Raw genomic sequence first — 15,035 nt, 5'->3', positions numbered from 1 at the left:
CTTGGATATATCTGTGATTTTACCATCGTGGGTACTTCCTCGTGGTTATACATAAAACGTGTGTGTGTATGTGTGTGGTGTATCTATATATAGATACCACACACACATACACACATGCGCACATGCACGCACGCACACGCGTGCGCGCGCACACACACACAGACACACACACACAGACACACACACACCAGATACAGATGCTTACTTAACTTTTAGAGAAATTTCCCAGCAGTATGGTGCAGTGAAAACAGTGAGTATATTTGGAGTTAGAGGATCCATATTTGAATCTTGGCTCTGTCCCTGTGTGACAGTGGCCAAATCACTTAATCTCTCTTCGATTCATTTTCCTAATCAGTAAAGAAGACTTGCTCTAAATCTATGATCCCACAAACCACATCCCTTTGTGATTTCCTGGTGCTTTAATCCAGACCAGAAGCTGTCTCTAGGGATAGGTCAGGCATGTGTCCATTACTCTCTCTGAGCCTCAGCTTCCTCATCTGAAAAAGTAAGGTCGAACTTGATGATCTCAGAGGCCCCTTCCAATTCTCTGACCAAATACACTGTGTGTGTGTGTGTTCTTTTTTGTGGGGCAATGAGGGTTAAGTGACTTGTCAAATTTGAACTCAGGTCCTCCTGAATCCAGGGCTGATGCTTTATCTACTTCACCACCTAGCTGCCCTCACCAAATACACTTAACCCAGGCCTCTTATCCTAAAGAAGAGCAATAGGAATGGAAAGTGGCTCTGTTTCCCCAGTCAAGGCCACTTTGCTCTCACAGTGAACAGGGTGATCTTTGCCATTAGATCTTCATCTCTTTGTCTCCCTGTTGGTGAGTGAACCAGTTTGTATGAAGGGTAAGAGAGCCAGGAGAGACAGTGTATACCATCACCTCTACCTTTGGATACTCCAAAGTGAAATTTTAATGCCAGGCTGGTCTCTTCTCTTTCCAATTCATATTGGTTCCTAGACCACAATTGCCCATGCTTAGCTGATTTATATAGGTAAGGAATGCAAATTAATTTTAACATGAGCTTGATTAAATGAGAATGAAAAAGGAAATTCTCATGCTCCTCCTTCTCCAAATAATATTACACTTTCCAAAAGCAAATGAGAATGACTTTTAGATTATCTATTGCTTCTTTGCTATGGTTCCCCTCTATTAGCATAGCTAATGGAGCTTTGACTGTTGAGCTTGGTGAGGAAGGGAGAGGTTGAGCAGAGCAGAGGGCAGCTTGGGGTATCCACAAGACTCATTGTTTCTAAACTATATCAGGATGAAAAAAAGATTTGAAATGTCAACTTAGTCTTTCTATGGGAGAGTTAGAAATTCTCAGGTAATACGGAAAAGCATCACCAAGAGCAGTGGGCATCCCTCATGACAGAAGTGGGGGGGCAACCTCAGAGCTATTCTTGGCAACTTGAATGTAAAATCAAGTGGTTGAACCAGGTGTTCTGGAGGACCGTTTTCCTGCGGTGTTATATTTTTCTGGGGCTATGCTGGTTTAGGGTGGTGGGTGGGGTTGGAGTGGCTGACCACACCCTGAATTTTCCCTCTACTTTGACTTCCTCTGCCCCCTTATGTCTCTCTTTATTTTTCTCCTGCCTCCCCCTGGAGCAGTATTTCTAGAACCTGGGGTTCTTCCTCAGAGTGGGCACTTGGCCCACTTGTAGCAAGAGACTGCTAATGGAATTGCATCTAGGTTGAGAAAAGGGTAAAACAATTCTCCTTATTTGGTGCAAATTCAGAATTGGGGGGAGCAATAGTTTTTGAATTATTGATATGTTTCATCTCATTGCATAAGATTATAGCATCATATTGTGTGTATCATAGCTGTACTGTATACATACATACATAATATGCACATATCTATATACACACATATACACATATTTGTAACATATGGCTCTCCTCACCCCCAACCTGACATAACTGTAACTGTCATTTCAGAGAAACACAAAGAAATTGCTATTTTGGGTCCAAATTGTAAATTCTGGGGAATTAATTCAGAGCCATGAGAAACTGCACCATACATTTTGGGGTTTAGGAGAAATGCTATGTCTAGCAGCGACACGGTGGAGTCCCTGCTGGTGGCCCTATGGCTGGGGAATACTCTCCATGCTTCTATAGCAGAAAGCAGCCCAGGACTGTCTTTCTTCTCCAAAGAGCTGAGGTGTCATTCTCAGTGCCTGCTAGGTAGAGGCAAAGATTCCCAGTGCATTGGGGAAGAGACTCATGAGTCTGCATGTAGCTTAGAATCTTCTGAAATCAGCTGGTGATCCTAACAGCCCTGGTAGGATCACTTGGTATTTGGTATCTTATTTCATCTCAGTTGGATAAAGAATTGGACAGTGCCACTCTCATAGGGCAAATTTAAAAAGGAAATAAAAAAACTGCATCCTCTGTCCTTCCCGCCCTCCCCCGCCCCCAACACCCTATCTACCTGGAATCACTTGTTTCTGCCAGTCGATTGTTCATGATCCCAAGAGCCCCCACGCCCCCCGAAAAGCCATTCTGCCGAGTGTTGACACAGACATTTCGGGGATAACCATTGGCCGTCTCAGACAGCTGCTTCTGCAAGAGGGCCAGGGAGACCTTGTTGGAGGCGATCAGGTCTCGCATAGAGATCATCTCTCCCGATAACCTCCGGCCCTCAGCGTCACTATCATAGTGTCCATCAGCCTCCATTGCGGTGAGGTGGCGGCGCAAGCGGGAGCCAGGGGTAATGGCATTGCGTCGTCCCAGGCGGGAACTGGGCCTCCGGCATCGGTTGCAACATTGGCAGCTGAGTTTCTTGAGCATCCAGTTCAGAACCTGCTTGATGATGATGGAGATGACATTGAAGAGGGAATAGATGCAGCACACGCCCATGAGGATGAAGAGGAAGTTGCCCAGTCTGTACAGCCCTTGGTTTGGGTAGGCCTCCTGCTGGCTGCTGACCAGGTCCCCAAAGCCAATGGTGCTGAAAGTCACAAAACAGTAATAGAGAGAGTCCATGTAGTCCCAGCCCTCCACGCTGGTGTACATGACGGAGGCACAGCAGGAGAGGAGGATGGCAAAGATGCCCAGGATGAGCATCACGTGGTAGACAGAGGGCTTCCAGCCTGCCAGGCTGTCCGCTTCTGACAGCCCCGAGCCCCGGCGGAAGTTGGGGGGCAGTAGGCCGCTCCGGCGTAGCTGCCGCTCGTGGCAGGCCCTCATGATGAATGCCAGCAGAGAGATGATACGTTCCAAGAAGAGATTAAAGAAGAGAATGGTCCCCGCACACCCAAACAGGCCATAGGCAATGAGGAAGGCTTTCCCAGCCACAGTTGAGGGTGTAGTCATCCCAAAACCTGTGAAGACAGAGCAGACATCAGTGAAAAGGGGCTTGGTTAAAAGGTGTAGGGGCAGCTAGGTGGCACAGTGGATAGAGCACCAGCCCTGGATTCAGGAGGACCTGAGTTCAAATCTGGCCTCAGACACTTAACACTTACTAGCTGTGTGACCCTGGTCAAATCACTTAACCCCAACTGCCTCACAAAAAAAAAAAAAAAAAAAAAAAGGTGTATCCATTTTGTATGGGCTAAGCAAGATCCTTGGCCCTATTCTACAGATGCCACCCTCTGAGGGCTCCAACACTGTCACATCCTTCTTTCTGCCCTGCCTTCCCTCACTGCAGCACCAATCAAGAGGTTGGTATGGTTGTGTGATCTTTGTTTTCCAAGAGGACCAATGACATCAGGAGGATGTCTTGACTTGCAAGCGAACTGGATTGAAGGGAGCTAGGGCTGCAGCACCAGCATGATGGCCTTAAACCTGGGAAGACTGCTGAGTAGAGGGACCTACTCCATTTGGGATGTGTATTATCAGCTACAGTGGCAGCAAGTGTGGGACATTTGGGGGTCTTTGTCTCTCTTCATTCTGACCGCCCCCCTATCCCCCACCCCAACCCTGTCTTAGCCGCACATGAATTTGCCCCAGGTGTTGTAATTCTGTTATAGTTCTGACCAATCAGTCAATCAATCAAGAAGCATTTAATGAGTGTTTACTATGTGCTAGGCACTGAGGATTAAAAAAAAAAAAAGGAGGCAAGTCAGTCCATGCTCTCAAGGAGCTTACAATGGAATGGGAGAGACAACTTACAAACAAATATATGCAAAGCAAGCCATGTTTCCTCATCTGCAAGGTGAAGGAGATGGCAAAACCATCCCAGCATCTTTGCCGGGAAAAGCCAAAATAGGCTCATGAAGAATCAGACACGACCGAAACAACCGAAAACCAATAAGCCTTGGCCAGTTCACTTCAACTCCTTGTCTGTACTACTAACACTACTACCTATTTCATAAAGTTGTTGTAGGATGAAGAAAGGCCTTTGAAATTTTACCAAACTATAACGATGTGTGCTCCTCTTATTACAAACTACAAAAAACAACAGAAATATAAGCCACTATGATGTCATTCCACTGAAATCCTTGTGTAATTTAAGATTCTAAATGTGGACTCTAATCTGTTCCCCCAGTTTTGGGGGAAACTGACTAAAATCACTGATAAAACGAGTTTAGGTTTTTAAGGGTTTATTGGAAAATAGAAAAAGATTGAGAACAGAATTCCAATAGCCTGGCATTCCTATCTTTCCTCAAATTTCCTGTGAAGTCCTCTGCCGCCACCACCACCATCGAGTCAGGAACCCAAAAACGCAAGAGCTCTCCGCGCAGTCTCCCTTTCCTCCTTCCTGTCTCCTCCCAGAAAATAGGAGGCTCCTCAAGTTGATTGGCTGGTAGCCTTGATAGACAGCACCCATGAGCAAACGTCATTTCCTGACGCCAAGGAAAAGCCACAATGTCTCTGAGGCATTTTCCTCATGGTGGAGCTTTCCCACAGCAAGTCTCCAATAGGTGGCATCATTCCAATCATTACATCCTACTCTGATGCTGTGGAAGTATCCTTCTCCTTCCAGACTACAAAGGTTTTAAATAAAGCACATCGATATAGTCTATGTCTTTATGTCTCCTGTTAGAATGAAGGCTTTTTGAGGACAGGGATTGTTTTGTGGTTTGTTATTGTATTCCCAGTGCCTATACAGTGCTTATAGCATACGGTAGATGCTTAATGAATACTTACTGTTATCCTAGTGCTTACCTAGAGTTTATAGAGGTTCATCTCCAGAATGAATGAGGTGTTATTGTTGTTGCTGTTGTTGTTTTTTTGTCGTAGAAGTGGATTAAAATTGAATTCTCTGGGGCGGCTAGGTGGCACAGTGGATAGAGCACTGGCCCTGGAGTCAGGAGTACCTGAGTTCAAATCTGGCCTCAGACACTTAACACTTACTAGCTGTGTGACCCTGGGCAAGTCACTTAACCCCAATTGCCTCACTAAAAAAAAAAATTGAATTCTCTGTCCCCTGACTTTGTATTTCTTGATTCCTCAACTTCTGAGACCTAACCCTCTTGAGGAACTCCCAGGTACATATTGCTGATTTTGTGTATAGATCTGGAATTCCCATCTTACTACAATGCTTGCTGTTAAATCATTCTTGGAATGACTTGGTTTTGGTTTACCATACAGTGTTATCTGGCTGACACCTCCTTGTGATGACTAGGATTCATGTTTAACATGATTGTAACATTAAAAACACTGATATTCACTGAATATTAGAAGAGTAACAGAAAAAAAAAAACCAGTTTATTCTGAACTATGTAATAATGATGACCAACCTTAGCTTTAGAGAAGAGAGAAAGAAATAAACTTCTTTTCAGAAGTGGGGGAACTATTGGCCTGGAACATTGCCTGTATTGTTGATTTGTTGCTTAGTTTTACTGAAAAATCCCCCCCCCTTTTTTTCTTACTCTATGTAACTAACAAGGGATGGCTCTCTCAGAAAGGGAGGGGAGGGGGAAGCCAGGTGGTGCAGTGGATAAAGTACCGGCCCTGGATTCAAGAGGACCTGAGTTCAAATCCAGCCTCCGACACTTGACACTTACTAGCTGTGTGACCTTGGGCAAGTCACTTAACCCCCCATTGCCCCCCCCCCCAAAAAAAACGGAAAAAAAAAAAAGAATGGGAGGGGAAGAGACATATTTGGAAATGAAAGTGATGTTACAAGATATCAATAAGATTTCTTTAAAGAAACCAGTTCTGAATAAGCATAAAGTCACTGGTTTTTTGATATGCAGTTTTCAATATGCAAAATTATTCTTTTAGGGCAGGAAGGTGGCATAGTGGATAAAGAACTGGACCTGGAGTCAGGAAGACTTATTTTCCTGAGTTCAAATCTGGCTTCAGATATTTACTGGCTGTGTGACCTGGGCAAATCATTTAACCCTGTTTGCCTCAGTTCATCAGTAAAATGAGCCAAAGAAGGAAATGGCAAACTACTCCAGTATCCCTACCAAGAAAAGGACAGATGGGGTCATAAAGAGTCAGATGATTGAAAATGACTGAACAACAACTCTTTGGGGGAAAAACACCCCTAGTGAGGGCAGCAGTCACTTTGCTAAATATATGAAATATGTATGCAAATAGATATGTAGAAATATACAAAGGAATATTTGAGTCATCTATCCTGGAAAATCAAGATAGTTGACCAAGTAGTTCTCAAAGGGAGGAAGTAGGGGAAACTGATTTCATTGAATGATTTTTTTGGTGGCAGGGAGGCTGTTTTAGCTTTAAGTGGACCTGGGAATGAATAGACATATTCCTGACTGGGCTTTGCTTTTTATTCTTGTGACCCTATTGCCTCAAAAAGCAGTTTAGGGTTTTTTTTGCACACTCTCTGAATTTTATACCAACAGTTTGTTCAGGCTAGATCCCCACATATTAGTTTCAACAGGTTTCTTTTGACTTGCTGAGCTGCTTTTGCCTGCCTGAAACAAAGGAATAAGCTCAGGGTCAACATATCGTCAGCTCCAACAACAGGCTTCTCTCATTGTCCCTGATACTGGGATTTGGATTCCCACTTCATTGTGCTTGAACCTGTTTCCCAAGGCATGTTTGTCTGCAGAGTGGGGCTCTGTTCTAAGGAGCAGAACATCAAAGCCTGGCTTTCCTTCACAGATGTAATGCTCCTCTCCTTGTGATTCCAGGGCCAAGCAAGGCAGTAGGGATCCTCTCAGCCACATACATTCACAGAGGAAGCTGAAGCAGGAAATTTAAAAGGATTGTCCCCATGGGTTTGAGGTCATCAGATCAGAGCACGGGGACTTTTGAAGAGGAGAAAGATATGAAAATGGCAATTGGAAGAGTTTGGCCAGTCAACTCATGACCTCCAGCCTCTTACCTTTGTTGGTATTTTAATAGCAAGGTAAACACCCTTTGGGGCATTAGCCAGGTCCAGGGGTAAGCAGTGATTGTGGTAAGATGACTGAGGAGCTGACAGTGATTGGAGCTGAGTTACTATAACCAGTGCCTGGATCAGAGCAGTTGTCAGGTAAGGGCTTGTCCCATATTTGTCATTTGTGGTGCTATGGCACCACACAACACCATAGAGGCAGCTAGGTGGTGCAGTGGATAGAGCACTGGCCTTGAAGTTGGGAGGACCTGAGTTCAAATCTCACCTCAGACACTTACTTATTAGCTGTGTGACCCTGAGCACTTCACTTAACCCCAATTGCCTTAAAACATCTGGGGCCATCTCCAGTTGTCCTCATGTATATCTTGTCACTGGACCCAGATGACTCTGGAGGAGAGAGTGAGGTTGGTGACCTTGCACAGCCCTCGCTCACTTACATCCAATTCACTGCAAGTCAGGACATCACCTGATGTCATGGTCCTCTTCAAGAACAAAGGACAAAACAACAACAACAACCCAACACCATAATGCCCTCTGAATAACTGCTATGTTGCTGTTCAGTCATTTCAGTCACATCCAACTCTTCATGACCCCAATTGGAGTTTTCTTAGCAAGGATACTAGAGTGCTTTGCCCTTTCCTTCTCCAGCTGATTTTAACAGATGAGGAAACTGAGGCTAATTGAGGTTAAGTGATTAGCTCAGGATCACACAGCTAGTAAATGTCTGAAGCTGGATTTGAACTCAAGTTTTCCTGATTCCAGCTCAGTGCTCTATCCACTGCACCATTCAGCTACCTGTGGGGAAGTAAGGAGGGAGCACTGTTAATTGAAACATTGGACAGGACTCTCGGTTTGGCTTCCTGGGGAGGAACCCGGGCAGGTGTCCCTATCCTCATGTAGGAAGATCATAAAGACCATTAGAAAGTCCTCCCCTTCCATGTAGAAATCCTTTTCTTTCAATTCTTTGGTTTGCCAGTACCAAGGGGTTCACACTCCAGAGCAGGGTGTTTTGTTTATAATGTGATTTAGCTGCCATCCAAGTTTTGCAGAAAGCAGACTTAATTTGCTGCTTTGACAAAAGCTGTGAAACACCTTCCCATGATTTTCCTGGTGTTGCCTTCTCAGACAGGGGAGCACCTGTAGCACTATAGGTAATACTGTAATTACTACACTGTAATACTTCAACAGGGATTTCAGAGGCTTGCTGGGAGCTTGTTGGCAAACATTCTCATTCTGAGCTTCAATTGCCTAACAAATCAGGGATCCTAGTATTAGATCCTGTTGTCTAATTCGACTCTGGAACATGAGAAACCAACCATAATGACACATTACCCTCCACAGATGTGAGCTTTCTTGCTGTAGTTCTTAGTAAAGTAAAAAAAGCCCCAAAATCTGCAGAGCAGAGTCTCTAAAAACAAGGCCTTACATGTAATGTGGCACAGAAAGACCAGAGGGAGTCTCAGAAAACATCCATCCATTTTTCCATCCATTCAAATTTGATGGAAGTTACAGAAAGGAAAAATTGCAAGGAAGGTCAAAAAACATCTATTCATCCATCCTTCTATTCATCTGTCCAAATATGATGGAAGTTGAAGAAAGAGAGACTTCAGGGAGGGTAAGTGAACATCCATTGATCTATCCATCTATTTATCCATTCATCCATTCATCAGCCCATCCATCTATCCCTCCATTCATCTAACCAAGTATGATGGAAGTTGCAGAAAGAATTAGAATTGATGTCCTGTCCAAAACTGAATTATGCTATTTTGGGAGGTAGGAAAGTCTCTCTTACTAGAGATTTTTTAAGCTGAGGCTGGATGACTATCAGGTATGTTGTAAAAAGGATTCTTGTTCAGACATAAATTGGATTATATGACATCTAAAGTCTCTTCCAAATCAGTTTCTGAAAAAAAAGATAAGATAAGAGCCTTACCATTGAGGGCCTTAAACAGGGTAGGGACACCCCAAAGGGGAAGGTAGTAAGAGTCCTGTGAAGGGCAGCTAGGTGGCGCAGTAGATAGAGCACCGGCCCTGGAGTCAGGAGTACCTGAGTTCAAATCCGGCCTCAGACACTTAACACTTACTAGCTGTGTGACCCTGGGCAAGTCACTTAACCCCAATTGCCTCACTTGAAAAAAAAAAGAGTCCCGTGAAAGGTACAAAGTGCTCAGAGAATTCAGAGGAGACAGAGAGACTATGGCTGGAGTGATAGGGGAAGGCTTCATGTAATAGATGGCATTTAATCTGGGAGAGATGGACAAGAGGATGCTCCTGGAAGAGGGAACAGCAGGAGAATGGGAACAGTCTGGAAAGGATGAGGAATGTTGGAGTAACAGGAAGAAGTCAACTTTATTGATAAGTAGCGTATTTTGGGTACACCTAAGGAGACATCATAAGAACATCTGGTAACTCTAGTGGTAGCAATAGTAGCAACAATCTGGTTCTGTGTCCAGGATGTGGTGTATACCTCAAATCAATACTCAACATCTAGGGAGTCAAAGTGCTGTTGGGCATTTTGGGGGATCTATTGTGTGACTGAACCCAAAATCTGTCATGGAGTCACTGGAGCTTAACAACCCTGGATAGCCTTATTTATTAAACCCTGGGAACAGTGAAGAAAACTACCCAGATTGTGCCTCCTTAGGGTTTTAAGTGACTGGACCCCCCCCCCTTTCTGGGAAACCAACCAATCCAATAATTAACAAGGATTAAATGCAAAACACAGACTTTGTCTTCTAGGTATGAGGTTAAAGTTAACTGGTAGGAACTTGTGGGGTGAGGGGGAAAGCTGATTAGAATGTGCTAAAATAAAAGGTAATACAGTTATTGAAAGAGCAATGTAATATTAAGTCAGAAGACCAGGGCCCTAGTTAGAGATTCGCCACCAATAAGTCATATGACCCTGGATAAGTCATTTAACTTCTTTTGATCTCAGTTTCCTCACCAATTAACCAAGGAGGTTGTGATCATATTCTTTGATCCCATTTATTTTCTTCACTCACAAGGATGCCATTCTATTTTGGGCTCTCATCCTCTCTCACCCTTACTACTGAAGTGGTCCTCTGATTGATCTCTCTGTTTCCAGGCTCTTCCTTCTCTAACACATCCTGCATGAAGCTGCCAGAATAATCTTCCTAAAGTAAGGTTTGATCATGTTGCTTCTTTGCTCAAAAAACCATCGGTATCTCTCCCGTTGCCCATAAGACCAAATACCATCACCCTGACCTGGCATTTTAAAGCTCCTCACAGTCTGGCTCCAAGCTATCTTTTTAGATGGGTTAATTTGCTGTTTCCTAGAGAGAACATTTTCATCTTCAGCTCCTATCAGTCAGTAAACATTTAAGCACCTATTGTGTGCCAGGTACTGTGTTAAACACTGGGGATACAAAGAAAGGCAAAAGAGTCCCTGCCCTCAAGGAGCTTACAATCCAATGGGAGAGACAACATGCAACTATGTGCAAATGAGATAGATACTGGATAGAGTGCAGACAGTCAACACTAGCATTAAGGTACTAGCATTAAGGGAGGGTCAGGAAAGGCTTCCTGTAGGTGAAATTTTTTTAATTGGGTCAACAAGGAAGCCAGAAGGTGGAAATGAGGAAGGAGAACATTCCAGGCATGGGGGACACGCCAGTGAAAATGCTGAAGTCTAGCAATTGAGTGTCATTCAAAGAAATAGCAAGGGGGGCAGTGTCACCTTATCATAGAATATATAGGTGGTGGGAATGTGAAGTGTAAGAAAACTTGAAAGCTGGAGGATCAGGTGAGGAAATGCTTTGAACATGATAGAGTTTACATTTGATCCTGGAGATGACAGGAAGCTACTGGAGTTGGCTGAGTAGGGGGGTGGACACAGTCAGACCTGGATCACTTTGGCAGCTGATGGACTGGAGCAGGGAGATACTTGTAGATATCAACTGTCAGTCTATTTCACTAGTCCAGGAGTGAGGTGGTGAGAGCCTGTGCCAGGGTGGTGGTAGTGTCATAGAGGAGGAAAGGGCATATCCAAGAGATGCTACAAAGGCAAAACTGACTATTCTTGGCAGCAGATTGAATATAGGGCATGAAAGAGAGTGAGGAGTCAAGGATCCCTCTTAGGTGTGACACTGGGTAACAGTGAAGATGGTGGTGCACTCAACAGTAATAAAGAATTTAGGAAGAGGAGAGGATTTGGGTAGAAAGATAATGGGTTCAGTTTTGGACCTGGTGAGTTTAAGGTGTCTATGGAATATCCCCTTCAAGACGTCCAAAAGGCAGTTAGTTAGTCATGCAAGACCGAAGGTCAGCAGAGATATTAGGGCTGGTTAAGTAGACTTAAGAATCATGAGTATATAGATGATCATTGAACCCATGGAAGCTGTTGGAATCACTGAATAAAATAATATAGAGGGAGAAGAGAAGAGGGCCGAAGGCAGAGCCCTATGGGAATCCGATAGCTTAGCACGCATGACTTTGATGAAGATCCAGCAGAGGAACTGAAAAAGAGCAGTTGGGTAGGTTGGAGGAGAGCCAGGAGAGAGCAGCAGCACAAAAACCTAGAGAGAAGAAAGTATCAGAGAGATTTGCATCGGCTGTGCCCATGCCTGAAATACTCCTTTGTCATGTGGAATCTCTAGCCTCCTTTATGGCTCAGCTCAAATGCTTCCAACAGGAGGCCTTTCCTCATTCCCTAAGTTGTTCATGCTCTCCACCCATGGGAGCCATTTTAGATTTATTATCCATACATTTTGTTTTTCTTTGTTTTCTATGGAATGCTGTTTTTTTTTTTTTGCAGTAGAATATAAACTCCTTAAGGTGTAAGACTATTTAGTTTTCATCTTAGTATTCCAGCATATAGAGCAACACCTGGCACAGAGTATGCAGTTAATAAATACTTGTGAAACGAATGAATGATCCCTCTGCGAGAATGACATCTTAAGAATGAGAGGTAGCAAATGCTGCAGCCACAGGAACCAGATTCAAACGTAATTGGTAAATATATAAAATAGCTAAATACAATAAAATATAAAGACACGATGTTTTAAAAATAAATCAATATGCAGTCCACAGGAATCCTTATGCCTGAATTAGCAGCCCTTTTTTTAGCCTGGAGTTTGACACCACTGGTGAGCAGAATGAATGGTGGACCTGGAGTCAGGAAGACTTGGGTTCCAAGAAGCCTTACTATATATGTGACTTTCAGAGTGAAACCTTTGAAGCTTCAGTTTCCTCCTTTATAAAATGCAGATAATAATACTTGTTGCACTACCTTATTCTAAGTGAGGAAGAAGAATTGCTGTGGGCTTCTAGGATGGGGGAGAGGCAGTGTAATCTTTCCAACTGGCTGCGAATTCATGCTACCATTATCCTTTCTATCTCTTTCCATTTGTTCTTTCCTGATCTTAGCAATGAATATTGTGGACAAGATGAACCAGGCTATGGAAATGTGAGCTGCAAAAATTCAGAAGAATCATGGAAGGCGCCATTAGCAATGTGGAGCTGGTTGGAGCAGTAGTTGAGTTGGTGAGGAGCTGTTTCTGAGGTACTTGACACAGTCCTGCAGTGAATTGACCTAGCATTTGAGTGAATTTGAGGCATGATTTGTGATGGGTGAAAAGGACTTCCCTTCCCCCAGGTTGTAGGGTATTTCCTAGCAGTAATTTAAAGTTCGAGTCTACTTTCCCCAGGGACCAGATGGGTATATAGAGGATTATACCTCAGTCTTTGCCATGCCTTCTCAGTAAATATCCCTCTATTCAGAGGTAGGGGGTGGTGCAGTGGATAGAGAAATGGTCCTGGAGTCAAGAAGATGCGAGTTCAACTCCAGCTTCAGACATTTACCAGCTCTGTGACACTGGATGAGTCACTTGACCTCTCAGTTTCCTCAGCTGTAAAATGGTGGTGATAATAATAGTACCTATCTTCTGGGCTTGTTGTGAGGATCAAATGTAAAGCAATTAGCACAATTCCTGGTACATAGTGCTTAATAAATGCTTACCTTTCAGCTCCAGGCCCAACAAGCATTTATTAAGCACTTACTATGTATCAGCATATGTTACTGATGGACAAGGCTCTATAGGTTTTTCATCTAAATGCATATCATAAACTGCGCAATAGTCATTCTTTATCAACTTGATTTTTCCCATGTTTGGTCAGGCAATACTTTTTGTTTTGTTTTGTTTTTTTTTAGTGAGGCAATTGGGGTTAAGTGACTTGCCCAGGGTCACACAGCTAGTAAGTGTTAAGTGTCTGAGGCCGGATTTGAACTCAGGTACTCCTGACTCCAGGGCCGGTGCTCTATCCACTGCGCCACCTAGCTGCCCCCCAGGCAATACTTTTTTTTTTGTTGTTTTAAAGGCCATACTTTTTTGAATGGCCACAGATCTCTTTCAGGAAGCTCTACAGTGTTGCAGGGCATCATCAGGAGCATTTGGAGGACCTCATCATACATAGAGAAACTCACTCTATCTTAAACTAGGTGCTATATCTCTTATACCATAATGGGAAATGACTTTCATGATCATACATCTCCTTGTTTTCTGTCTCATCTAATATTTATGGATCAGAGAGTTATTTCGATTGTTATATCTTTCTAGGTATATTGAATGATTTTGCCATCTGCACGGGAGACACCTTGTTAGAAAAAGGCCTCAAAGGCAATATCTTACTCTATTGTAATAAATGCTTCTTCAAACAACAAATAGCAAATATAATGGAATCTCATGTTCTTTACATCTTTCAATTACAAAATGGTAAAGATGTTGTTGAATATCAATTGTGAAAGCTCGCTTATTCCCTAGCAATAATATTCTTATTTAGGATGCCTTCAATTCATGGATAGATAAGTCACACAAAGATTTCACTAGGTAGGAGAGTGGGCATATAGGTTGTTGGGTTGTTTTTTGTTGTTGCCTTTTGAGGGGTATTAATAATGTTCAAGATTTTTTTCATGCTTAGGGTATTTTCTGCTCTCTTAGATACCATGCAAACACACACACACACACACACACACACACACACACACACACGTATATTCTTCAGTTCTCTCACAATTATGTTTCTTCCAGCACTGATCTTCTCTGTATAAACTCGGTCCAATCTTGCTGCTTTCCTCATTTTTATTCTCTTTAATGCCATTCCTACCACCTCTATAAGCACATCTGGGAAGATGATGTTAGGGTTCGAGTGTCTTAGTTCCACTGTCCTTGGTGTTTAAAAGTTCGTTATAGTAATTCTCACGGATCTTCTCCACTTTTCTTATATTTGTTGTCCAACTTCCATTTCTATTCTTAAATCCTCTTGAGGTAACTTTATTTAGTTGGATCTCTTACTAAGATTTCTTTAAACTAGCCTTACCCTCTACTACTTATCTTTGCTCCATGATATGATGCTTAAGATGTCCAATCATAAGATTTTACAAATGAATTTATATTCTAATCTAAACCAACCTTGCTTTTGGTACCATCTCTCTCCCTTCAGCATGTCAAATATTTGTTGACTAAAGTGTTTTCTGGACTTTTGTTCTTCTTGTGGAAACAGTTACAGAGATTAAATTTTTGTATAAAATTACTTTAAGCAGTGTGGATATCATTTCTGAAGTTCATTTCCTATTTCTCATTGCTGATTACTTGTTAAAATAGTTCAGGATGACTGTAAAAGTACTATTGATATAAGTACTAGCTAGCCATCAGACTTAGACTAACTGCTCAGAGTGTTCTGGAATGCTGTGTTTGGAGTGGAACTAATGAAACCTAGGGACCTTGGATGGCAGGGACAGGAAAGAGGAAG

The 15,035-nt window shown here is 42.9% G+C and overlaps 1 protein-coding gene across 2 annotated transcripts in view; it reads right to left on the bottom strand.

Moving 5' to 3' along the window:
* Positions 1 to 15,035, bottom strand: part of KCNK12 (potassium two pore domain channel subfamily K member 12) — a 109,782-nt gene that overhangs the window by 44,732 nt on the left and 50,015 nt on the right. Inside the window, exon 2 of one of the 2 annotated variants that reach the window (XM_043986024.1) lies at positions 2,442 to 3,333. In XM_043986024.1, the coding sequence (XP_043841959.1) occupies positions 2,442 to 3,333 (892 nt within the window). Of the gene's footprint in view, positions 1 to 2,437; positions 3,334 to 15,035 lie in introns of those variants that run through there. The other variant, XM_043986025.1, reaches the window with a different exon arrangement.

Source organism: Dromiciops gliroides, chromosome 2 (assembly GCF_019393635.1).
Source record: "Dromiciops gliroides isolate mDroGli1 chromosome 2, mDroGli1.pri, whole genome shotgun sequence".
NCBI lineage: Eukaryota > Metazoa > Chordata > Mammalia > Microbiotheria > Microbiotheriidae > Dromiciops > Dromiciops gliroides.
The sequence above is the reverse complement of the archived record's forward strand: the minus strand, read 5'-3'. Positions and strand labels throughout refer to the sequence as shown.